The 25,935-nt window shown below is 31.6% G+C and overlaps 4 protein-coding genes and 2 non-coding genes across 8 annotated transcripts; all 6 read right to left on the bottom strand.

Annotated features, from left to right (window-relative positions):
* Positions 1-4,428: 4,428 nt before the first annotated feature.
* Positions 4,429-6,426, bottom strand: LOC105782345 (uncharacterized). The gene has a single exon (XM_012607028.2). It carries the CDS (start codon positions 6,424-6,426, stop codon positions 4,429-4,431), a length of 1,998 nt encoding a protein of 665 aa, XP_012462482.2.
* A 576-nt stretch (positions 6,427-7,002) lies between these two features.
* On the bottom strand, positions 7,003-10,630 carry LOC105785113 (aldose reductase-like). Its single transcript, XM_052626411.1, has 6 exons — positions 10,475-10,630; positions 10,226-10,277; positions 8,021-8,181; positions 7,674-7,952; positions 7,348-7,590; positions 7,003-7,244 (listed from the first exon to the last, which is right to left on the bottom strand). The coding sequence occupies exons 1-6, from the start codon at positions 10,616-10,618 to the stop codon at positions 7,155-7,157; spliced, it is 969 nt and encodes a 322-aa protein (XP_052482371.1). The 5' UTR covers positions 10,619-10,630; the 3' UTR covers positions 7,003-7,154.
* On the bottom strand, positions 8,511-8,612 carry LOC128036461 (small nucleolar RNA snoR99). Its single transcript, XR_008193256.1, has one exon. It is a non-coding gene; the product is annotated as a small nucleolar RNA snoR99 (small nucleolar RNA).
* A 528-nt stretch (positions 10,631-11,158) lies between the features above and the next one.
* Positions 11,159-11,260, bottom strand: LOC128036464 (small nucleolar RNA snoR99). Its single transcript, XR_008193259.1, has one exon. It is a non-coding gene; the product is annotated as a small nucleolar RNA snoR99 (small nucleolar RNA).
* A 3,021-nt stretch (positions 11,261-14,281) lies between these two features.
* LOC105782350 (uncharacterized) lies at positions 14,282-16,556 on the bottom strand. Its single transcript, XM_052626408.1, has 2 exons — positions 15,178-16,556; positions 14,282-15,033 (listed from the first exon to the last, which is right to left on the bottom strand). Exons 1-2 carry the CDS (start codon positions 16,434-16,436, stop codon positions 14,430-14,432), a joined length of 1,863 nt encoding a protein of 620 aa, XP_052482368.1. The 5' UTR covers positions 16,437-16,556; the 3' UTR covers positions 14,282-14,429.
* A 592-nt stretch (positions 16,557-17,148) lies between these two features.
* Positions 17,149-25,754, bottom strand: LOC105782346 (aldose reductase). Of its 3 annotated transcripts, none has more exons than XM_052626409.1 (6): positions 25,567-25,754; positions 25,298-25,348; positions 25,033-25,194; positions 24,683-24,961; positions 17,395-17,637; positions 17,149-17,294 (listed from the first exon to the last, which is right to left on the bottom strand). In XM_052626409.1, the coding sequence occupies exons 1-6, from the start codon at positions 25,708-25,710 to the stop codon at positions 17,205-17,207; spliced, it is 969 nt and encodes a 322-aa protein (XP_052482369.1). In that variant the 5' UTR covers positions 25,711-25,754; the 3' UTR covers positions 17,149-17,204. The 3 variants fall into 3 exon arrangements, with proteins under 3 accessions (XP_052482369.1, XP_052482370.1, XP_012462483.1); XM_052626410.1 differs by lacking the exon at positions 17,395-17,637 and adding an exon at positions 24,362-24,604 and having other exon boundaries at positions 17,182-17,294; positions 25,567-25,752; XM_012607029.2 differs by lacking the exons at positions 17,149-17,294; positions 17,395-17,637 and adding exons at positions 23,993-24,260; positions 24,362-24,604 and having other exon boundaries at positions 25,567-25,750.
* Positions 25,755-25,935: the final 181 nt, after the last annotated feature.

The following is a 25,935-nucleotide window of genomic DNA, read 5'->3' as shown; positions in this document are numbered from 1 at the left end:
AGAAATGACCAGTTTGCTCTTTAATATGATATACAGTGACTAATTTACTCATTTTTTGAGTAAAAACGGGTAAAATGCAATCTAACTCTTAATAAAAGGACTTCCATGGTACTTTTATCATCTTCAAGGTGTCAGATATTGTTTACTCTCCAGGTTTTAATTTGATTATATACTATGTAAGCAACTTAGATATAACAAGTTAAAAAATGCAATATTAATAAATTTAATAAAGTTATTTTTTTTAACATATCATATCCAAATTATTTATATAGTAGGCGCAAAAATATTTATAATTTGATTCACATGTTTCGATATAAACTCTACGTAAGATTTAAACTAGCAATTAACACCCAAGCTAATAGCTAAGTTGACAGAAAAAATTGATTGTGACAAGATATATATTAATACTTTGTAAAGTAAAAGTACCATGGAGGCCCCTATTTAAGAGCCAGATTGCATTTTGCCCCTCCAGTAAAAAACTGAGCAAATTAATCCTTGTACGTTAGACTGAAGAGTAAACTAATCCTTTATGTTAAAATTTTCATCAATTTGTACTACTAAAAAAATAGTGTTATGATGGAATAATTGAATAGTGACATGTGACCTGCCATTTGTAATTTTAATGGTACAAATGTAAGGAAATTATAACAGAATGACCAGATTAATTTGTCCCTTTTTTTAGTAAGGTAAAATGCAATTCAACTCTTAGTACAAGGGCCTTCATTTGAATTAACCAAAGAAAAAAAAATTAGCAAATGAGGTGACTTGCTTAACAAGAAAATGAAAGAAATGTCAAGCGCGTGTATTTGCCATAATTTTCTCGGAACCCGAACAGACTTTGTCAACTCTAAAAACACCGATTTCCCATTTCATGTGTTATACAAACCCTCAAAACCTTTCAAATTAATCGTAAAAGGGAAGCCCTTTAAACCCAAGAAAACATTCAAATTAATCCTCCGACAACTGTCCATTAATGGCTACCTTCTATAAATCCCAACACCTCGCCGCCGTGCTCCTCTTATTCTTCATCTTCACCACCTTTACATCGCCATCTTCCGCCAGGCTCTTGAGCGACTCGCCGCCGTCCACCACGGAGACAACCTTGGACCTTGCTTTAGCCGATCTCGTCGAAGTCGAAGACCACAAAACCGACGTCGTTCTCGACGTGTCGAAAAAACACCCTGAGACTCAACCTCAGCCATGTGATCATATGGTTCCCATGAAGAAACCCCACGTCGGAATCCTTAAGTCTCCGACTCAAAGACTCGCCGGAAAATATGGTCCGACGATCTTCAGCATGCTTCCCAAGGGAGCACCGATACCACCTTCTTCACCTAGCCATGGAATCAACGACATCAACAACTAGCTGCCACTTATATGAATTTGTTCTTCATTTTTTGATATAGATTTTTTTTTAAAAATATTTTTCCCAATATTTAGATCAGTTAGTTTTTATATAATGTACATACAATTATTACAGAATCAGAGGATGTCTGATTTTATTTTGTTTTATGATTTTCGCAATAAATATATATTCACATAATTTTTGCAGAAAACAATTACCAAAGCTTGTATTTGTTATTATTTAAGGTAATATATAGAATTTTTACACCTAATGTATAAATTTTGAAATATTCATACATTTTATTGTGTTTTTGTTATTTTGGGGGTTTATTGTAATTTAGTTTTTGGTTATATTTTACTATTAGTCCCTATATTATGTATAAGTTGTGGATTGTATCACTATAATTTGGTATTTTGTCCCTTTATTTTCCAATTTTAAAATTTTAGTCTTAATTATCCAAACAGTAGTTATTAAATTCATTAAGTTTGGTTATGTTATTTTCAGAAAATCTTATGTGGCAAACATATTATCATATGTATCATGTCATGTTAGCTTGTTATTTTCAAATATTATTTATAAAAATTCCGTTAATGGAGTCAATACTAAAATTTTGAAATTAGAAGTATAGGATTAAAATGATCTAATTGGAGAATATGGACTAAATTTATAACTTTGCGTATGGTATAGGACTAATAGCAAAATATAACCAACATGGATTTAACTAATACCGTTTGGGTGAGGACTGACATTTCAAAATATAGAAAGTACATAGACTAAAGTTGACCAATTCTAAAAGTAAAGGAACTAATATTGATAAGTTAAAATATAGGGACTAAATCCACAACTTATTATTTCAACCCTTTAAAAACCATTAAATTATAAATTTTTATAGTAAAATTACACTTTGGCCACCAAAATGAAAAAAACTTCTATTTAATCCATTTCAAGATAAATTTATATGTGCCCTTGTATATATGTGCTTCCTTTTCATGTTCGCTGGTTATCAGCAAGTTTTTGTAAAAATATAAATTAGGAAAATTTTCATTATACACTTAAAAATTTTAAAACTTTTAATTAAGACCCTTCAAATTTTTGAAAATTCTCTTTAAATCCTCGATTTTAAAAGAACTTAATTAAATCCTTCAAAACTTAATGTTAAAACACTAAAGTGTGATATTGTGAATTTAGGCTCCATTTGATTTCAATAAATAAAGACTATTTTCGTGTTCATTTTCTTGAAAACTGGTTTTTCAAATAAAAAATATTTCCAAAATCAAATAAAATTATTAATATAATTTGAAATTTTTTTTAACAATCTCATTAAATGTTTTGATCATATCTGCTTTGCTCTTTTTGACACAATGCCTAGAACTACCCATAGCCTTTCTCAACCCATAAATATGAATATAATACGCTTCAACGTACTTGAACCCTGTCCTCCTACATTGGAAACAATATCCATACCAATCAAGTTAAAACTCAATCGACTAATATAATTCAAATTTTGAAGTTGGACTAAAATAAAATCAATTTTTTTGTATCAAACAAAAAATAAAGTGAATTTTATCCGAATGGCCAAAGTCTTTTTATGATCTCAAAAAATGGATGCAAATAGTCTATACCTATTTTTCTTGGTAAAAAAAGGTCATTGCGGTCCCAATCAGATCTTCCCACCAATCTATCTACCTTTCTTCATTGGGATAATATAGTTTTTGGCCCTTAAACTTAATAATTAAATTTTCTTTGATACTTGTATTTTTTTTACTTTCGTCTTTGAATTGACAACTAAATTCATTTTGATCCTTAAACTTGATACTTGAGCATTTTATGAATTTCAATTATTTATTAAATTATTATTGGTCCAACGGTTGTACCGATTGAATTGAGAATCGATGATCTCGGTTATTAAAACACTGAATTTGACACTCTTAAAATTAATGTGTAGTAAAATTTTATTTTGGCCCCCAAAATGAAAAAAAAATCATTTCAGTCCTTTTATAGGTAAAGAAATTATAAATTAATATATAGTAAAATTTCTCTTTAGCCCCCAAAATGAAAAAATATGTTTAATTCCTTAAAGAATCTTGAAATTATAAATTAATACATAATAAACTTATTTTTATCTATGAAAAATTATAATTAATTTCGCCCTTGTTAAAAAATTTCTAGATTCACCCTTGCCAAAGTGAAAAAAAAGTACAGATACCAAAGGGAACGTTTAGGGTCAAAATTATATTATCCTTCTTTATCTTTCATTTTTTTCTATTTTTTTTACAATTTTGGTATTTAAGTAAGAGAAAATTACGCTCATTTTCATCTTCTATCTCAAGGTATTCACGGTTTGAAATTAAGAGAATTAAGAAAATTTTGAGAGGTTAAAGCTAAAATTATTGCATTAAAATAAATATTAAACTTTTGAAAGGATCAAAATGAAAAATTTCATTTATCAAAAACAATATAAAAATAATTTAAAATATTAATTTGACAAAATTTTTGAAAATATTTCATAAAAATATTTTCAAAGAAACAAATATATATTTCAATGAATAAAGCGTTGATTTATAAGAAGAATATGGACATTGATTAAATGGTACAAAAAAATTAAAAAGAATTAAATTAAAATTGTAATATTTTAAAAGACTAAAATTAAATTGTACCATTTAATCAATGCCCATATTCTTCTTATAAATCAACCCTTTATTCATTGAAATATGTATTTATTTCTTTGAAATTAATGAAAATTTTTACATCGATTCTAAACAAAATTTCCAGTGCAAACAAATTTTTTATATCTAACTATATTCAACTTATGTAAGTATGGAAGGTAGCACATAAGGACTAATTATTCATGGAATCTAAGGATTATTATGATTTTAGTTAGCATGCAACAAATTTAATATACGAAAATTAAAGAAGAAATAAACAACTCATATCAATTTTATTCTCATATATTTACAATTCAAATCTAAATACATTATATGGTTTAAACACACAATTTAAAAGTAGCAATATTAACAGTAACCACATACTGTTTTATTCTGAAACTGAAGCCATAATTTTCAATATCTATTGATTGCAGCTTTTCAGCAGTCGTAATGAACAATATAGTTACATCCTGGTTCTGCACATTCAAGAGAAAGATCTTCACAAGGCTTACCACATGTAACACATTCAGGATAGTAATGAATCTTCTTGACAAAAGTGAGAGGGTGTTCATGGATTGTCACACTGTAGGTGCCCCCGAATTTGATGAATGAATATTTTCCAAGAACGCAATCCACGTGAACAGAAGTGTCACAAGTTTCACAATGGTAAAACCAGTGCCTTGGATCCCTTTCTTTCTCACAAACGTCACAATAATGATATTTTGCATAATCATTAACCTTGTCATAAGTGAGTGCAAGAATATGTTCATCGCATTTGTGTCTAACTCTAGTTGGTTGTATAACACACAACTTGCATAACTGAAAATTGCAATCTTTACAACGAAACGCGAAAAAGAAATCCCTCCCACAAGCACCACACTGCCCCTCATAATCAAAATAGAGAAGAAGAGGGTGTTTATGCCCTGGAATTTTTACAGCATCTTGGAGCAATAGATCAAGACATCGAAGGCACACGTGACTTCCACATTCATTACATTTATAAGAAAATCCATTAGAAAGGTACCTGCATAGACCACAATTGAACATGCAGTCTGAAGTAAGGATGCAGGGTTTTGGTCCAGAAAACTGTTCTTCATCACAACCATGTTTCAGAAAAAGCTTCTTCTTAGGTAATTCAGCACAAGATTTATGAAGAAAGAAATCACACCGCAAGCAATGGTAGAACTTAGCGGAGATCAATAACAAGCACGCATCACAACATTTATCACCATGCTCTCTCATTTTGTCACTTAACATCAAGTAGTGCTTATGCTCGCAATGTTCTATTACTGTGGCTTCTCCAGCATCATTCGTCTCAAGAACCTTAGTGATGGAGTTAACAGGTATATCATGAGACTTGTCATCTTCATTTTCCTGTGATACTATGCAATACCACTCCTTTTCTTTCAATGCACAATTCACATGGAATATAACATTGCAATCTGCACAGAAGTAACTACCGTAGTCTGTATCAACAGCTTCATGACACCATAAGCAATTCAAACTTTCAAAATATTCCTTATCAATGAAATACTTGTGAAAAAGACGATGGATATGACAAATCTGTCCGATAATGCGTGGCAATGAAATGCATTTTTTATGGACCATAATACCGCACGTACCACATGTATATGCAACATGATGTCCTTCAGTGCCACAAGCATCACAAACGAATGGAATTCGTCTCCAAAACAAGGTGAATGGGTGTGGATGACTTTTATCTTCAATAACTGATAATGGCGATGCACAATCAATGTGAATCGCCAACTTACAAGCTGAACAACCATACAGAAATCCTCTTTGTTGAGTTACTTGGCATGTCTTGCAAGAGAGCCGTTCACTATTAAATTGCAGAACAAGAGGATGTTTGCGATGACACAAATGATCCATTTTGAGAGGAAGCTCAGCACACTTCTTATGCAAATTAAACCCACAACCAACAGAGAAGTATGTATACATTGCTAATGGTTCCCAGCACGCAAAGCACTTACCCAGGTTTCCACCATCGTTTTTAGAGGAAAACGATGGATCCTCAAGGGCAACATGCTCAAGCTCTTTCAAATTTCTTTCAGCAATATTAAATGTAAACAAAGCACATTTAATATGAAAGTCCAAGCCACAAGAGCAATGGTAAATGAATTTCTCACATGCTTCGTTACAGAAATCGCAAACGCACCATGTGTAAGAAGTGTAAGGTGGATTCTGCAGAAGCAGGAGAGGATGGTGGCGATGAAAAGGATGATTAAGCTCCAAAGGTGCCTCGGCACATGTCTTGTGGAGGTAAAACCCACAGCAGTCCACACAGCCAAAACATGGAGCTGAGACCTTCTCCCCACACCTTGAGCAATCAACAACTCCATTGCCATTGCCAAGCAACTGCTCTTGATTTAACATCAACAGTGGATGTTGATGCCCATAGTTCTTTAGCTCTTCCATTTCTCCTTCCTCTCTGTCTCTTTCGATGTGGTAGAGAAAGAAAAATTGAAATTGAGTAACTCAAAGAATTTAAGCAGAAAATAAGAAGGGAGAGATTCCAAATGTATATTTGTAGGAGTCTCTTTGAACTTGCTATGGTACTTTGCTTCAACGGTGGGTTGCCTATACCTATATATGTTTCTTCTTTATAATTACTAAGAATGGGATGCAATGGGTTTGAGTGTACTCTTAAGTAAGAGTTAATATTAGTTGATGCTAAAATTATATGTATATTCCTTGCTTTGTGTATTAGACAATGAATGTTGATATGATGTGTTTTGATATTTTAATTAATATAATTTAGATGAAAAAAATATTTTACTCCTTAAAATGATAGAATTATTAAACTTTAGTTTTATTCCTGTTAACAAAATTTAATATCAAAGTGAACCTAGTTGTAAGTCAACAAATATATGATTCCTTCTATATCTTTCACTTTTAATTTCTATTTTAACAAATTTTAGTATTTAATTAAGAGAAAATTAGTGCTTATTTTCATCTCGTTAAAAAAATTCATTTAACCTAAAATAAAAAGAATTAAATTGAATTTTTAATTCTTCTTATAAATCAGACTTTTTTCTCAAACAGGATCTAAGTAGCTTTGGTTACATATCATCATCACTACAAACACACATGGACATGGAATCATCATCGTCATCGTCGTATTTATTGATGGGATTATATTATTACTAATCTTCATGATCCCATACATCAGCCACACTCCTTAAAGGCCCTGCATTCTTGTTCACAAACAATTGTTCTCCATGCAACACTCTCTTCTGCGAAAACAACAAAACAAAACAAAACCCTTTCATCAATCAACCTGCAAACCCAGTTTTAATTATTACAAAACTGAACTTATATAGGTATTGTTATTATTACCTGATCAGGGATGTTACAAAGAGCTTGAAAATCCTCTTGTGGCAATTCCCACCCAAACACCTTCATGTTTTCTTTGATCCTGTCAGGGTTGTTTGATTTGGGTATGACACTGGTTCCCCTTTGTATAGCCCATTTTACCAGCACTTGTCCTGGGGTTTTGTTCAGCTTCTTTGCTATTCTATCCACTGTTTCATCATGGATTAGGTCTCTACCACCTTCTTGTGAACCAAGTGGTGAATATGCCTGCAAATCCATCATCATCATCATGAATATCCAATGATTAATTTATTCATTCCAAATATATGATATGATAAATCAGAACTTACAGTGACATGGATGCCATTCTGTTTACAAGCTTCCAACATCTTATCATTCCTCCAACCAGGATGCATTTCCATTTGACAAACAGATGGCATAGTCTCAGCAAAACCAAGCAACTTGTTCATCTTCTTCAATGTAAAATTACACACACCAATGTCTCTAACCAGCTTGTCTTTTACAAGTCCCTCCATTTCTCTCCAAACACCTTCCATGTCCATTTCTTGTACGTCACCTGGTTTAGGTGGTCTGCTTGCTCCATCTGCTAGCCTAAATGGCCAATGTATCTGTAATGAAAAATCTTTCAGGCATTTCATCGAACATGTTGATGTAAATGATATTTTGATCAGATTACCAGGTAAAGATCAAGGTATTCAAGTTGGAGTTCTTGGAGAGTGTTCAATAAAGCAGGTCGAACTCGTTCTGGACTCAACTCGGTGCACCATAGCTTGGATGTAATGAAAAGATCCCTTCTTTCTACTCCTGCATGTCTTGCTGCTTTGACTCCATGGCCAATAAAAATATAGAAATTTTATCTTAAAAGCTTTCACAGGCCTTAAGCACGAGCAGGAACTGCAACACCTGGACGTGGTGCTTGACCAGGCTGACCAGGCTTTGGCATATCATCCTGAAATTTTAATATATAATTAATGAAGCTCTTGGTTGCAAGCAAAATTTTAAGAAACAAGAAAATAAAAGCTTTAATTACAAATTGGAACTTGACTCATAGTACAAGGATGTAAATGATATTTTTACACATAATTCCTTATTTTAGAAAATAAAATAACTTCGTAAAGCAAATAAGTCAATTCAAGAGTCAGCTAAATTCTTTATGCATATACATAACATTTTCCATCTTATAATGATCAGCATGCCACTGGGAAAGGCAACTGACAAAGTGATCAGATGGATGTTAGATATGAGGGACTAGTTCATCCCTCGAGCACTTTAAAGTTTCAGCTAAAGGGGCAGACAGGTCCCTCAAAAGATGCAAAGTACTGCTACGTGATGACCATCAATTACTATCTTAATTACATTAGTTCTAAGACATACCTACCATCTCAAAGCGATCAAAGAACCGAGCCTGTTAGTTTTGACACGTTTATTCATGCCGTGTTTGCATTCCATTTTTTTTGTGTCATGTCTAAAATGAGACGCAACACAATGACAAACAATTGTCTGGTATAAATGTCTAATATATTCCTATACGAGGGACTCTCTCATCCTTATTTTCTGGTATAAATGTCTGGTATCAACAATTATTAAAGGTTGTATTTGTTATTATTTAAGGTAATCTATAGAATTTTTACACCTTATGTATAAATTTTGAAATATTCATACATTTTTATTGTGCTTTTGTTATTTTGGGGGTTTATTGTAATTTAGTTTTTGGTTATATTTTACTATTAGTCCCTATATTATGTATAAGTTGTGGATTGTATCACTATAATTTGGTATTTTGTCCCTTTATTTTTAAATTTTTAAATTTTAGTTTTGTTATTTTTCAAAAAATCTTATGTGGCAAACATATTATCATATGTATCATGTCATGTTCACTTGTTATTTTTCAAATATTGTTTATAAAACGTTCCGTTAATGGAATCAATACTAAAAGTTTGAAATTCAAGAAGTATAGGATTAAAAATGATCTAATTGGAGAATATGGACTAAATTTATAACTTTGCGTATAGTACAGGACTGATAGCAAAATATAACCAACATGGATTTAACTAATACCGTTTCGGTCTGACATTTCAAAATATAGAAAGTGCATAGACTAAAGTTGACCAATTCTAAAAGTAAAGGAACTAAAATTGATAAGTTAAAATATAGGGACTAAATCCACAACTTACTTAGAGCACATGGGTTAATAGCATAATTTTACTTTTTTTTTTAATACAACTAGGGGTGAATGCAAAGGGGTAAGTAGTGCCCTAGGCACCCCCAAAAAATGAAAAATTACATTTCAACCCCTTTAAAAACCATTAAATTATAAATTTTTATATAGTAAAATTACACTTTGGCCACCAAAATAAAAAAAAAATTCTATTTAATCCATTTCAATATAAATTTATATGTGCTTCCTTTTTCATGTTTGCTGGTTATAAGTTTTGTAAATATATAAATTAGGAAAATTTTCATTATACCCTTAAAAATTTTAAAACTTTTAATTAAGACCCTTCAAAATTTTTGAAAATTCTCTTTAAATCCCTAATTTTAGAAGAACTTAATTAAATCCCCTCAAAACTTAATGTTAAAACACTAAAGTGTGATATTGTGAATTTAGGCTCCGTTTGAACTTTCCATATGCTGTTTGTTTCTTTCTTGATGCTTGTTTCCTTGCAGGTGAAGATCATGGAGATCCAGAGGACTCGTCTTGCGGCGCTGTTGAAGATTAGAAACCCTAGGGTTTCATTATCTGTCTTGGGCCTCTGTATTCGGGCCTTTATTTGTTTTGGTTTGGGCCTTGTGGCCCATTTGTAATTCAGGATTTTAAACCCAGGCAAAATTGGGTAATTACATACAACTTTCATAGTGTTGGGGGAGAAAGAGATACATACACTTTTTTGAACACCGTATTCCCAAGCTGTATCTATATGTCTATAACCACCCTACAACCATTAATGTGAAATGTTGATGAAAATTTAATACAAAGAACAGGGACGGCGCCAAGAGGAAACGCAGGGGCCTTGACTCCTCAAAATAATTATCATTTTAATCCTTCAAAATTTTTAAAATTATAAATTTAGCTCCCAAAGACAAATATATACAAAGATACTTGAAACAAAGTACAAGCATATATAAGTACCTCAACAATGGCGATCTTGACGGAGTTATCGGCTTGTGAACCGGATCTCCAAGTGCCTAACCCAATTGCAGGGATTGTGTGGCCACTTAGTAACCTAAAAGACTCAATCTTTTGATCTTCGGCCGTGAAAGTTGCTTGAGCCATTGTTGCTTTTGCTTCTACTTGTTTCTAGGTGCAACTGTATAAAATGCTTACGTATATATATGGGGTCTGAGGGGAACATGGCGTAATGCATGTCAGCCACGTACAGAAAAATAAAACTTTTGAAAAACATGTCGTGATCAAAGTTTGTGGTATGTTTGGGTTCTGACACTTCACAACATGGCGTGTCCGATCACGGTTCAGCTGCCGATTGAATGGTTATAGCCAGACGAAACTCGGTTCGGTTGGTAAAGACGAGGTCCTGAATTTTGAGGAGACTGCTTAATTTAATTTGTTGGTTTTACTCGAATGGTATAAATTCGTATTCAGATTAAATTTTAATAATTTGATATTTGTGATTATTTAAATATATTTATAGTTTATACTTATAATGCAGAATACTCTGACTTAAATCCTCCTGTTTATAGTACAAGGATGTAAATGATATTTTTACACATTATTCCTTATTTTAGAAAATAAAATAACTTCGTAAAGCAAATAATTCAATTAAAGAGTCAGCTAAACTCTTTATGCATATACATAACATTTTCCATCTTATAATGATCAGCATGCCACTGGGAAAGGCAACTGACAAAGTGATCAGATGGATGTTAGATATGAGGGACTAGTTCATCCCTCGAGCTCTTTCAAATTTCAGCTAAAGGGGCAGACAGGTCCCCCAAAAGATGCAAAGTACTGCTGATGACCATCAATCACTATCTTAGTTACATTAGTTCTAAGACATATCTACCATCCCAAAGCGATCAAAGAACCGAGCCTGTTAGTTTTGACAAGTTTATTCATGCCGTGTTTGCATTCCATTTTTTGTGTCATGTCTAAAATGAGACGCAACACAATGACAAACAATTGTCTGGTATAAATGTTTAATACCTATACAAGGGACTCTCACATCCTTATTGTCTGGTATAAATGTCTGGTATAAACAATTACCAAAGCTTGTATTTGTTATTATTTAAGGTAATATATAGAATTTTTACACCTAATGTATAAATTTTGAAATATTCATACATTTTATTGTGTTTTTGTTATTTTGGGGGTTTATTGTAATTTAGTTTTTGGTTATATTTTACTATTAGTCCCTATATTATGTATATATAAGTTGTGGATTGTTTTGTTCAAAAATAAAAAGTTGTGGATTGTATCGCTATAATTTGATATTTTTGTCCCTTTATTTTCCAATTTTAAAATTTTAGTCTTTATTATCCAAAGCTGTAGTTGTTAAATTCATTAAGTTTAGTTATGTTATTTTTCGAAAATCTTATGTGGCAAATATATTATCAAATGTATCATGTCATGTTAGCTTGTTATTTTCAAATATTGTTTATAAAAATTCCGTTAATGAAGTCAATACTAAAATTTTAAAATTAGAAGTATAGGAAAAATGATCTAATTAAAAATATGAACTAATAGTATAGGACTAATGGCAAAATATAACCAACATGGATTTAACTAATACCGTTTGGGTGAGGACTGATATTTCAAAATATAGAAAGTACATAGACTAAAGTTGACCAATTCTAAAAGTAAAGGAACTAAAATTGATAAGTTAAAATATAGGGACTAAATCTACAACTTACTTAGAGTACATGGACTAATAGCAGAATTTTACTTTTTTTTTAATACAACTAGGGGTGAATGCAAAGGGGTAAGTAGTGCCCTAGGCGCCTCAAACATATGAAAAATTACATTTCAACCCCTTTAAAAACCATTAAATTATAAATTTTTATATAGTAAAATTACATTTTGGCCACCAAAATAAAAAAAAAATTCTATTTAATCCATTTCAAGATAAATTTATATGTGCTTCCATTTTCATGTTCGCTGGTTATCAGCAAGTTTTTGTAAATATATAAATTAGGAAAATTTTCAGTATACCCTTAAAAAATTTAAAACTTTTAATTTAGACCCTTCAAATTTTTGAAAATTCTCTTGAAATCCCGATTTTAAAAGAACTTAATTAAATCCCTCAAAACTTAATGTTAAAACACTAAAGTGTGATATTGTGGATTTAGGCTCCGTTTGATTTCAATAAATAAAGACTATTTTAGTTTTCATTTTCTTGAAAACTGGTTTTTCAAATAAAAAATATTTCCAAAAATCAAATAAAATTATTAATATAATTTGAATATATTTTTTTAACAATCTCATTAAATGTTTTGATTATAACTGCTCTGCTCTTTTTGACACAATGCCTAGAACTACTCATAGCCTTTCTCAACCCATAAATATGAGGATTATGTGCTTCAACGCACTTGAACCCTGTCCTCCTGCGTTGGAAACAATATCCGTACCAATCAAGTTAAAACTCAATCGACTAATATAATTCAAAATTTGAAGTTGCACTAAAATAAAATCATTTTTTTTATCATACAAAAAATAGAGTGAATTTTATCTGAATGGCCAAAGTCTTTTTATGACCATTCCACCAAAAAGGTCTCAAAAAATGGATGCAAATAGTCTATACCTATTTTTCTTGGTACAAAAAGGTCATTGCGGTCCCAATCAGATCTTCCCACCAATCTATCTACCTTTCTTTATTGGGATAATATAGTTTTTGGCCCTTAAACTTAATAATTAAATTTTCTTTGATACTTGTATTTTTTTGCTTTGGTCTTTGAATTTGACAACTAAATTCATTTTGATCCTTAAACTTGGTACTTGAGCATTTTATGAATTTTAATTATATATTAAATTATTATTGGTCCAACGGTTGTAGTGGTCGAATTGAGAATCGGTGATCTCGGTTATTAAAACACTGAATTTGACACTCTTAAAATTAATGTGTAGTAAAATTTTATTTTGGCCCCCAAAATGAAAAAAATTCATTTCAGGCCTTTTATAAATAAAGAAATTATAAATTAATATATAGTAAAATTTCTATTTAGCCCCTTAAAATGAAAAGAAGTGTGTTTAATTCCTTAAAAAATCATGAAATAATAAATTAATACATAATAAACTTATTTTTATCTATGAAAATTTATAATTAATTTCGCCTTGTTAAAAAAAATTTCTTGATTCGACCTTGCCAAAGTGAACAAAAGAAAGTATAGATACCAAATGAACGTTTAGGGGTCAAAATTATATTATCCCTTCTTTATCTTTCATTTTCTATTTTTTAAAAATTTTGGTATTTAATTAAAATAAAATTGGCACTCATTTTCATCTCTTATCTCAAAGTATCCACGGTTTGAAATTAAGAGAATTAAGAGAATTTGTGAGAGGTTAAAGCTAAAGTTCTTGCATTAAAATAAATATTAAACTTTTGAAAGGATCAAAATGAAAAAATTTCATTTAACAAAAAAATTAAAAAGAATTAAATTGAATTTTAATATTTTAAAAGACAAATTAAATTGTATCATTTAATTAAGGTCCATATTCTTCTTATATATGAATCAACCATTTATTCATTGAAATATATATTTGTTTCTTTGAAATTATTTTTATGAGATATTTTCAAAAATTTATCAAATTAATGAAAATATTTTACATCGATTCTAAACAAAATTTCCGGTGTAAACAATTTTTTTATATCTAACTATATTAAACTTATATAAATATGGAAGGTAGCACATAAGGACTAATTATTCATGGAATCTAAGGATTATTATAATTTTAGTTAGCATGCAACAAAAATTAAAGAAGATATAAACAAATCATATCAATTTTATTTTCATATATTTACAATTCAAATCTAAATACATTACATTGTTTAAACACACAATTAATAAGTAGCAACCATTAACAACAACCACACACTGTCTTATTCTGAAATTGAAGTCGCAATTTTCAGTATCTACCACCTATATCTGCATTTCCAATGAGCAATATAGTTACATCCTAGTTCTGCACATTCAAGAGAAAGATCTTCATAGCGCTTACCACATTTAACACATTCAGGATAGTAATGAATCTTCTTGACAAATGTGAGAGGGTGTTCATGGTTTCCCTCATTGTAGGTGCTCCCGAGTTTGATGAATGAATATTTTCCAAGAACGCAATCCACGTGAACAGAAGTGTCACAAGTTTCACAATAGTAAAACCAGTGCTTTGGATCTCTTTCTTTCTCACAAATGTCACAATAATGATATTTTGTATAATCATTAACCTTGTCATAAGTGAGTGCAAGAATATGTTGATCGCATTTGTGTCTAACTCTAGTTGGTCGTAGAGCACACAAATGGCATAAGTGAAAATTACAATCCTTACAACGACTTGCGCCATAGCTCAGATCCCTCCCACAAGAACTACACTGCCCCTCATAATTACCATAATAGAAAAGAAGACGGTGTTTATGCCCTGAAATTTTTACAGCATCTTGGAGAACTAGATCAGGACATCGAAGGCAGATTTGATCTCCACATTCATTACATTCATAAGAAAATCCATTAGAAAGGTACCTGCATAGAACACATTTGAACATGCAGTCTGAAGTAAGGATGAAGGGTTTTGGTCCAGAAAAAGGCTTTCCATAACAACTATGTTTCGGAAAAAGCTTCTTCTTAGGTAATTCAGCACAAGATTTATGAAGAAAGAAATCACACCGCAAGCAATGGTAGAACTTAGCGGAGATCAATAACAAGCACCCATCACAACATTTATCACCATGCTCGCTGATTTTGTCACTTAACATCAAGTAGTGCTTATGCTCACAATGTTCTATTACTGTTGCTTCTCCAGCATCATTCGTCTCAAGAACCTTAGTGATGGAGTTAACAGGTATATCAAGAGACTTGTCATCTTCATTTTCCTGTGAAACTATGCAATAGCACGCCTTTTCTTCCAATGCACAATTCACGTGGAATATAACATTGCAATCTGCACAGAAGTAACTACCGTGCTCTGTATCGACAACTTCATAGCACAATATGCAATTCAAACTTTCAAAATATTCCTTGTGAAAGAAAAACGTGTGAAAAACACGATGGACATGGCACGCTTGTTGGATAATGCGTGGCAATGAAATGCATTTTTTATGGACCATAATACTGCACGTACCACATGTAAATGCAACATGATGTCCTTCAGTTCCACAAGCATCACAAATGAATGGATTTTGTCTCCAAAATAAGGTGAATGAGTGTTGATGATCTTCGATAACTGGTAATGGCGACGCACAATCAATGTGAATAGCCAACTCACAAGGTGAACAACCATACACAAATCCTCTCTCTTGAGTTACGAGGCATGTCTTGCAAGAAAGCCGTTCACTATTAAATTGCAGAACAAGAGGATGTTTGCGATGGCACAAGTGGTTCAATTTGAGAGGAAGCTCTGCACACTTCTTATGCAAATTAAACCCACAATCAAGAGAGAAGTATGTATATCTTGCTAATGGTTCCCAGCACGCAAAGCACTTACCCAGGTTTCCACCATCGTTTTTAGGGGAAAACGATGGATCCTCAAGAGCAACATGCTCAAGCTCTTTCAAATTTCTTTCAGCGATATTAAATGTAAACAAAGCACATTTAATATGAAAGTCCAAGCCACAAGAGCAATGGTAAATGAACTTCTCACATGTTTCATCACAGAAAGCACAAACGCACCTTGTGTAAGAAGATGGTGGATTCTGCAAAAGCACGAGAGGATGGTGGCGATGAAAAGGATGATTAAGCTCCAAAGGTGCCTGGGCACACGTCTTGTGGAGGTAAAACCCACAGCACTCCACACAGCTAAAACATGGAGCTGACACCTTCTCCCCACACCTTGAGCAATCAACAACTCCATTGCCATTGCCAAGCAACTGCTCTTCATTTAACATCAACAGTGGATGTTGATGCCCATAGTTCTTTAGCTCTTCCATTTCTCCTTCCTCTATCTCTTTCGATGTGGTAGAGAAAGAAAAATTGAAATTGAAAAACTCAAAGAAAGCAGAAAATTAGAAGGGAGAGATTCCAAATGTTTATTTGTAGGAGTCTTTTTGAACTTGCTATGGTACTTTGCTTCAACGGTGGGTTGCCTATACCTATATAGGTTTCTTCTTTATAATTTCTAAGAATGGGATGCAATGGGTTTGAGTGTACTCTAAGTAAGAGAATATTAGCTGATACTAAAGATATATGTTTTTGTTTTTGTTTTCCTATATTCCTTGCTTTGTGTATTAGATAATGAATGTTGATATCGGATGTGTTTTGATATTATAATTAATAATTAATATAAAGTAAATTTTAGATGAAAAAAATTAATTTACTCTTTAAAAATGGTAGAATTATAAATTATTAATACATAATAATTTTTGTTACTTAGTCAAAAATTATATTATTCCTTCTATATTTTCATTTTTCATTTCTATTTTAAAATTTTTTTAGTATATATTTAATTAAGAGAAAATTGATGTTTATTTTTATCTCGTTAAAAAATTCATTTAACATAAAATAAAAAAGAATTAAATTGAATATTTAATTCTTCTTATAAATCACACTTTTTTTCTCAAACAGGATTTATTTATTTTATTTCAAATCTAAGTACTTTTGGTTACAGATCATCATCACTACAAACACACATGGAATCATCATCGTCGTCGTATTTATTGATAAGAACATCAACATTGTAAAATGGGATTATATTATTACTAATCTTCATGATCCCATACATCAGCCACACTTCTTAAAGGCCCTGCATTCTTGTTCACAAACAATTGTTCTCCATGCAACACTCTCTTCTGCAAAAAGAAGAAACAAAAAAACCCTTTCATCAATCAACCTGCAAACCTAGTTTTAATTATTACAAAACCAAACTGATATATGTATTGTTATTATTACCTGATCAGGGATGTTACAAAGAGCTTGAAAATCCTCTTGTGGCAATTCCCACCCAAACACCTTAATGTTTTCTTTGATCCTATCAGGGTTGTTTGATTTGGGTATGACACTGGTTCCCCTTTGTATAGCCCATTTTACCAGCACTTGTCCTGGGGTTTTATTCAGCTTCTTTGCTATTCTATCCACTGTTTCATCATGGATTAGGTCTCTACCACCTTCTTGTGAACCAAGTGGTGAATATGCCTGCAAATCCATCATCATCATCATGAATATCCAATGATTAATTTATTCATTCCAAATATATGATATGATAAATCAGATCAGTGACATGGATGCCATTCTGTTTACAAGCTTCCAACATCTTATCATTCCTCCAACCAGGATGCATTTCCATTTGACAAACAGATGGCATAGTCTCAGCAAAACCAAGCAACTTGTTCATCTTCTTCAATGTAAAATTACACACACCAATGTCTCTAACCAGCTTGTCTTTTACAAGTCCCTCCATTTCTCTCCAAACACCTTCCATATCCATTTCTTGTACGTCACCTGGTTTAGGTGGTCTGCTTGCTCCATCTGCTAGCCTAAATGGCCAATGTATCTGTAATGAAAAATCTTTCAGGCATTTCATCATCGAAATGATATTTTGATCAGATTATCAGGTAAAGATCAAGGTATTCAAGTTGGAGTTGTTGGAGAGTGTTCAATAAAGCAGGTCGAACTCGTTCTGGACTCAACTCGGTGCACCATAGCTTGGATGTAATGAAAAGATCCCTTCTTTCTACTCCTGCATGTATTGCTGCTTTGACTCCACGGCCAACCTGATAAATAAAATGAAAATTTTTAATGGAATATAAAATTATTGTTTAACTAAAATTGAAAATTTACAACTATCATAGTGTTGGGGGAGAAAGAGATACATACACTTTCTTGAACACCGTATTCCCAAGCTGTATCTATATGTCTATAACCACCCTGCAACCATTAATGTGAAATGTTGATGAAAATTTAATACAAAGAACAGGGACGGCGCCAAGAGGAAACGCAGGGGCCTTGACTCCACAAAATAATTATCATTTTAATCCTTCAAAATTTTTAAAATTATAAATTTAGCTCCCACAGACAAATATATACAAAGATACTTGAAACAAAGTACAAGCATATATAAGTACCTCAACAATGGCGATCTTGACGGAGTTATCGGCTTGTGAACCGGATCTCCAAGTGCCTAACCCAATTGCAGGGGTTTGGTTAGATTTGACGTTTGGTTAGAAGCCAAATATTTCACATTTTTTTAAAATATAGATGTGCAATATATGTTCGAATTACTCCACCACAATAGACAAAATCGATTATGAATGTATATTGGACATGAGTCTCCTATTATTGATATTTTTAACATGATAGACCAATTGGTTCAAAAAAAATCAATGTAAAAGAAAAATAATGACTCAAAATCAAGATGATTATATAGTGGACATAGATACTCGATCTAAAACATAACTATTCATAAAACTTTAAAAGAATTCCAAGTACTTGAAAATGATTTTTTTTAAATAAAGAGATAGATAAGTTATGTCAATATAAGAAAAGTTGAAACCAAAATGAAAAAGTTTTCGATAATATTCTTGCATTATATATTAATGTTGAAATAATGAATAAAATGAGGCTGAAAATCCAGAAAATTAATTGGTGAAAATGAAAAATAAACCATATTTTAAATAGAATTAAATTCAATTCCAAAGTGTAAAGGTTTTAAACCTATAATTCTAAGCACCTAAAAATATAAAGTCAATAGGGTGGAAATTAGTAGTCTGGGAAATGAAAAAAAATTTGAAGTTCTAAAATATAAATAATGACTTAAATATTAAGTGGGTTTTCACAAAATTTTAGTATTGTTTATGAACAAGATTTTCATAATTGAAATGGTGGTTGAATCGGTTAGGTCATCGGGTCGTCGGTGTAATTGATTTGGACATTTGAATGGTGGTTGTATCAGCTCACGACTCAATCAATTTAAAGTATTTCTCCGGTCCAATTGACCGGTTCAGATCAATTCAGGTAACCATGATTGATTATGAAAAGATATAATGTTTTTAAGTGGTGGATGCAATCAACTTTAGATATCTTATTAATTTAGCATGTCATGAAAAACTTGATATGCGTTTAATGGTTATTATTATAACATTTTGTATGTATAACTACATAGTGAAATCTATACTACGATTTTTGAAAGATTTAGAATGTTAGAAGCATATAAAAATTCCATGAAAATTATTCAATATGCGTAATGATTGAAATAATTTAGACATATGTGATAAAATAGTTGAACGAAGATTGCAAAATGATCCAACATGCTTATATTTTTTTATAAAAAATCAAGATCATAATTTATTATAATTTTGTATATACTGATCTAAATGTTATTGAAACTCCTCAAAAGATTACAAAATAGTAAATTATTAAAAAAAAAGATTTGAGAGCAAAATACTCAACTTCACACTAAACATATAAATTTTTTATCGATATTTAAAAATAAAACACATCAATTAAGTATGCTAATGGTTGTAAAAAACACAACACATCATCTTGATAAAAAGAATCATTGGTCCAGGAGTTGGAGCAGAAGCATCATATTGCAGTGCTATAAATTAAATATATTTCTCTTAAAATTTTCTTCACTTATAACCTTAAGAAGAAGAAGAATATAAATGTTTTAGAATTCAAAATTAAAATAGTTTTGACCTACTAAATTATGTGTATAATATTTCTTTTTAAAATTTAGTAAAATTTAAAGAAACATATTATATATTTAGAGAAAATGTTATAAATAATTTAATTATAAAATGAATATTCATTGTAATAAAAGTTAGAAATAAAATTTTATACCATTACGTTTATAAATATATTAGTATATTTTTTTTGACAATTAAACTACTGATATAAATTATAAAAATAGGGACATAAATTTATTTGATATAAATTACTTTAAAAATTACAAGTGATAACATAATGATTTTTAGTTTTATTAAAAAAAACTATTTACAGAATATAGCTTTAATTATTCTTTTTTAAGAAAATAGCATTTATTATATTAAATTAATAAATTTACTTTTTCTATTTCTATTTTCACTCACAAAATAAAAAAATTCATTTCAGTCCTTTTATAAATAAAGAAATTATAAATTAATATATAGTAAAATTTCTCTTTAGCCCTAAAATGAAAAGAATTATGTTTAATTCCTTAAAAATCATGAAATTATAATTAATACATAATATACTTATTTTTATCTATGAAAAATTATAATTAATTTCGCCTTGTTAAAAAAAAAATTAGATTCGCCAAAGTGAAGAAAAAAAGTACAGATATCAAAGTGAGCATTTAGGGGTCAAAATTATATTATCCCTTCTTTATCTTTCAATTTTATTTTCTATTTTTTTGTACAATTTTGGTATTTAATTAAGAGAAAATTGGGGATCATTATCATCTCTTATCTCAAGGTATTCGGGTTTGAAATTAAGGAATTAAGAGAATTTTGAGAGGTTAAAGCTAAAATTATTGCATTAAAATAAATATTAAGCTTTTGAAAGAATCAAAATAAATAAAAATTCATTTAACAAAAAATTTAAAAGAATTAAATTGAACTTTTAATATTTTAGAAAAACTAAAATTAAATTGTACCATTTAATCAATGTCCATATTCTTCTTGTAAATCAACCCTTTATTGATTGAAATATATATTTGTTTCTTTGAAAAAATTTTATGAAATATTTTCAAAAAATTTCAAAATAATGAAAATATTTTACATCCATTCTAAACAAAATTTCCAGTGCAAACAATTTTTTTATATCTAACTATATTCAACTTATATAAATATGGAATGTAGCACATAAGGACTAAGGACTAATTATTCATGGAATCTAAGGATTATTATGATTTTAGTTAGCATGCAACAAAATTAATATATGAAAATTAAAGATATCAATTTTATTCTCATATATTTACAATTCAAATCTAAATACATTACATTGTTTAAACATATAATTAATAAATAGCAACCATTAACAATAACCACATACTGTCTTATTCTAAAGATGAAGCCGCAATTTTCAGTATCTACCACCGATTGCTGGTTTTATGCATTTACAATGAGCAATATAGTTACATCCTGGTTCTGCGCATTCAAGAGAAAGATCTTCACAAAGCTTACCACATTCAACACATTCAGGATAGTAATGAATCTTCTTGACAAAAGTGAGAGGGTGTTCATGGTTTCCCTCATTGTAGGTGCTCCCAAGTTTGATGAATGAATATTCTCCAAGAACGCAATCCACGTGAACAGAAATGTCACAAGTTTCACAATGGTAAAACCAGTGCTTTGGATCCCTTTCTTTCTCACAAATATCACAATAATGATATATTGCATAATCAGTAATCTTGTCATAAGTGAGTGTAAGAATATGATCATCGCATTTGTGTTTAACTGTTGCTGGTAGCTGAACACACGAACGGCATCGATTAAAATTACAATCCTTACAACGGTATGTCCTACTGATCATATCCCTCCCACAACCACTACACTGCTCCTTATAATGAAAGTAATCATAATAGAAAAGAAGAGGGTGTTTATGCCCTGGAATTTTTACACCATCTTGGAGAATTAGAGCAAGACATCGAAGGCAACTGCATGCACCACATTCATTACATTTATAAGAAAATCCATTAGAAAGGTTCCTGCACCCACCACATTTGAACATGCCGTCTGAAGTAAGGATGAAGGGTTTTGGTCCAGAAAAACGCTCTTCATCACAATCATGATTCTTAAAAAGCCTCTTCTTGGGTAATTCAGCACAAGATTTATGAAGAAAGAAATCACACCGCGAGCAATAGTAGAACTTAGCGGAGATCAATAACAAGCACCCATCACAACATTTATCACCATGCTCTTTCATTTTGTAACTTAACATCAAGTAGTGCTTATGCTCGCAATGTTCTATTACTGTGGCTTCTCCAGCATCATTCCTCTCAAGAACCTTAGTGATAGAGTTAACAGGTATATCAAGAGACTTGTTATCTTCATTTTCCTGTGAAACTATGCAATACCACTCCTTTTTTTGCAATGCACAATTCACATGGAATATAACATTGCAATCTGCACAGAAGTAACTACCGTACTCTGTATCAACAACTTCATGACACCGTAAGCAATTCAAACTTTCAAAATATTCCTTATCAATGAAATACTTGTGAAAAAGACGATGGATATGCATAATGTGTCGGATAATGCGTGGCAATGAAATGCATTTTTTATGGACCATAATACCGCACGTACCACATGTATATGCAACATGATGTCCTTCAGTGCCACAAGCATCACAAACGAATGGAATTCGTCTCCAAAACAAGGTGAATGGGTGTGGATGACTTTTATCTTCAATAACTGATAATGGCGATGCACAATCAATGTGAATCGCCAACTTACAAGCTGAACAACCATACACAAATCCTCTCTCTGGAGTTACTTGGCATGTCTTGCAAGAAAGCCGTTCACTATTAAATTGCAGAACAAGAGGATGTTTGCGATGACACAAATGATCTATTTTGAGAGGAAGATCAGCACATTTCTTATGCAAATTAAACCCACAACCAAGAGAGAAGTATGTATATCTTGCTAATGGTTCCCAGCACGCAAAGCACTTACCCAGGCTTCCACCATCGTTTTTAGGGGAAAACGATGGATCCTCAAGAGCAACATGCTCAAGCTCTTTCAAATTTCTTTCAGCAATATTAAATGTAAACAAAGCACATTTAATATGAAAGTACAAGCCACAAGAGCAATGGTAAATGAATTTCTCGCATGTTTCATCACAGAAATCGCAAACGCACCTTGTGTAAGAAGATGGTGGATTCTGCAGAAGCAGGAGAGGATGGTGGCGATGAAAAGGATGATTAAGCTCCAAAGGTGCCTGGGCACACGTCTTGTGGAGGTAAAACCCACAGCAGTCCACACAGCTAAAACATGGAGTTGACTCCTTCCTCTCTGTCTCTTTCGATGTGGTAGAGAAAGAAAAATTGAAATTGAAAAACTCAAAGAAAGCAGAAAATTAGAAGGGAGAGATTCCAAATGTTTATTTGTAGGAGTCTCTTTGAACTTGCCACGGTACTTTGCTTCAACGGTGGGCTGCCTTTACCTATATATGTTTCTGCTTTATAATTACTGTGAATGGGATGCAATGGGTTTGAGTGTACTCTTAAGTAAGAGAATAGTAGCTGATACTAAAAGTATATGTTTTACCTTTTGTTTTCCTATATTCCTTGCTTTGTGTCTTAGACAATGAATGTTGATATCGGACGTGCTTTGATATTATAATTAATATAAAGTAAATTTTTAGATGAAAAAAAATTTAATTTACTCTTTTAAAATGATAGATTTATAAATTAATACATAATAAACTTAGTTTTTGTCCTACCGTCAAAAATTATATTATTACTTCTATATCTTTCATTTTAATTTCTATTTTAACAAATTTTAGTATTTAATTAAGAGAAAATTGGTGCTTATTTTCATCTTGCTAAAAAATTCATTTAACATAAAATAAAAAATTAAATTAAATTTATAAATCAGTCCTTTTTTCTCAAACAGGATTTATTTATTTTTATTTCAGATCTAAGTACTTTTGGTTACATATCATCATCACTACAAACACACATGGAATCATCATCATCGTATTTATTGATAAGAACATCAACATTGTAAAATGGGATTATATTATTACTAATCTTCATGATCCCATACATCTGCCACACTTCTTAAAGGCCCTGCATTCTTGTTCACAAACAATTGTTCTCCGTGCAACACTCTCTTCTGCAAAAAGAAGAAACAAAAAGAACCCTTTCATCAATCAACCGGCAAACCAAGTTTTAATTATTACAAAACTAAACTGATATATGTATTGTTATTATTACCTGATCAGGGATGTTACAAAGAGCTTGAAAATCCTCTTGTGGCAATTCCCACCCAAACACCTTAATGTTTTCTTTGATCCTGTCAGGGTTGTTTGATTTGGGTATGACACTGGTTCCCCTTTGTATAGCCCATTTTACCAGCACTTGTCCTGGGGTTTTGTTCAGCTTCTTTGCTATTCTATCCACTGTTTCATCATGGATTAGGTCTCTACCACCTTCTTGTGAACCAAGTGGTGAATATGCCTGCAAATCCATCATCATCATCATGACTATCCAATGATTAATTTATCCATTCCAAATATAGGATATGATAAATCTTACAGTGACATGGATGCCATTCTGTTTACAAGCTTCCAACATCTTATCATTCCTCCAACCAGGATGCATTTCCATTTGACAAACAGATGGCATAGTTTCAGTAAAACCTAGCAACTTGTTCATCTTCTTCAATGTAAAATTGCACACACCGATGTCTCTAACCAGCTTGTCTTTTACAAGTCCCTCCATTTCTCTCCAAACACCTTCCATGTCCATTTCTTGTACGTCACCTGGTTTAGGTGGTCTGCTTGCTCCATCTGCTAGCCTAAATGGCCAATGTATCTGTAATAAAAAATCTTTCAGGCATTTCCTCATCGAACATGCTGATGTGAATGATATTTTGATCAGATTACCAGGTAAAGATCAAGGTATTCAAGTTGGAGTTGTTGGAGAGTGTTCAATAAAGCAGGTCGAACTCGTTCTGGACTCAACTCGGTGCACCATAGCTTGGATGTAATGAAAAGATCCCTTCTTTCTACTCCTGCATGTATTGCTGCTTTGACTCCACGGCCAACCTGATAAACAAAATGAAAATTTTAAATGGAATATAAAATTATTGTTTAACGAAAACTGAAAATTTACGACTTTCATAGTGTTGGGGGAGAAAGAGATACATACACTTTCTTGAACACCGTATTCCCAAGCTGTATCTATATGTCTATAACCACCCTGCAACCATTGTGAAATGTTAATGAAAATTTAATACAAAGAACAGGGACGGCGCCAAGAGGAAAAGCAGGGGCCTTGACTCCTCAAAATAATTATCATTTTAATCCCTCAAAATTTTTAAAATTATAAATTTAGTTAAATAATAAAAATATAATTTAGCTCCCAAAGACAAATATATACAAAGATACTTGAAACAAAGTACAAGCATATATAAGTACCTCAACAATGGCGATCTTGACGGAGTTATCGGCTTGTGAACCGGCTCTCCAAGTGCCTAACCCAATTGCAGGGATTGTGTGGCCACTTAGTAACCTAAAAGACTCAATCTTTTGATCTTCGGCTGTGAAGGTTGCTTGAGCCATTGTTGCTTTTGCTTCTACTTGTTTCTAGGTGCAACTCTATAAAATGCATACGTATATATATAGGGTCTGATGGGTGCATGGCGTAATGCATGTCAGCCACGTACCGAAAAATAAAACTTTTGAAAAACATGTCGTGAACCAAGTTTGTGGTAAGTTTGGGTTCTGACACTTCACAACATGGCGTGTCCGATCACGGTTCAACTGCCGATTGAATGGGTTTTAGCC

This window comes from Gossypium raimondii, chromosome 13, assembly GCF_025698545.1.
Source record: "Gossypium raimondii isolate GPD5lz chromosome 13, ASM2569854v1, whole genome shotgun sequence".
In the NCBI taxonomy this organism is placed as follows: Eukaryota; Viridiplantae; Streptophyta; class Magnoliopsida; order Malvales; family Malvaceae; genus Gossypium; species Gossypium raimondii.
The sequence above is the reverse complement of the archived record's forward strand: the minus strand, read 5'-3'. Positions and strand labels throughout refer to the sequence as shown.

Coding starts and splice junctions, on each gene's coding strand:
- LOC105782350 (XM_052626408.1), bottom strand. CDS start 16,436: ATGGAAGAGCTAAAGAACTATGGGCATCAACATCCACTGTTGATGTTA. Junction 15,034..15,177: donor AAGTTCTACCATTGCTTGCG/GTGTGATTTCTT, acceptor TGTTCTATGCAG/GTACCTTTCTAATGGATTTT.
- LOC105782345 (XM_012607028.2), bottom strand. CDS start 6,426: ATGGAAGAGCTAAAGAACTATGGGCATCAACATCCACTGTTGATGTTA.
- LOC105782346 (XM_052626409.1), bottom strand. CDS start 25,710: ATGGCTCAAGCAACCTTCACAGCCGAAGATCAAAAGATTGAGTCTTTT. Junction 25,195..25,297: donor AATACGGTGTTCAAGAAAGT/GTATGTATCTCT, acceptor TTTGTTTATCAG/GTTGGCCGTGGAGTCAAAGC. Junction 17,638..24,682: donor AGAATGGCATCCATGTCACT/GTAAGATTTATC, acceptor ATGGATTTGCAG/GCATATTCACCACTTGGTTC.
- LOC105785113 (XM_052626411.1), bottom strand. CDS start 10,618: ATGGCTCAAGCAACTTTCACGGCCGAAGATCAAAAGATTGAGTCTTTT. Junction 7,953..8,020: donor AATACCTTGATCTTTACCTG/GTAATCTGATCA, acceptor TTTTCATTACAG/ATACATTGGCCATTTAGGCT. Junction 7,591..7,673: donor AGAATGGCATCCATGTCACT/GTAAGTTCTGAT, acceptor ATGGATTTGCAG/GCATATTCACCACTTGGTTC.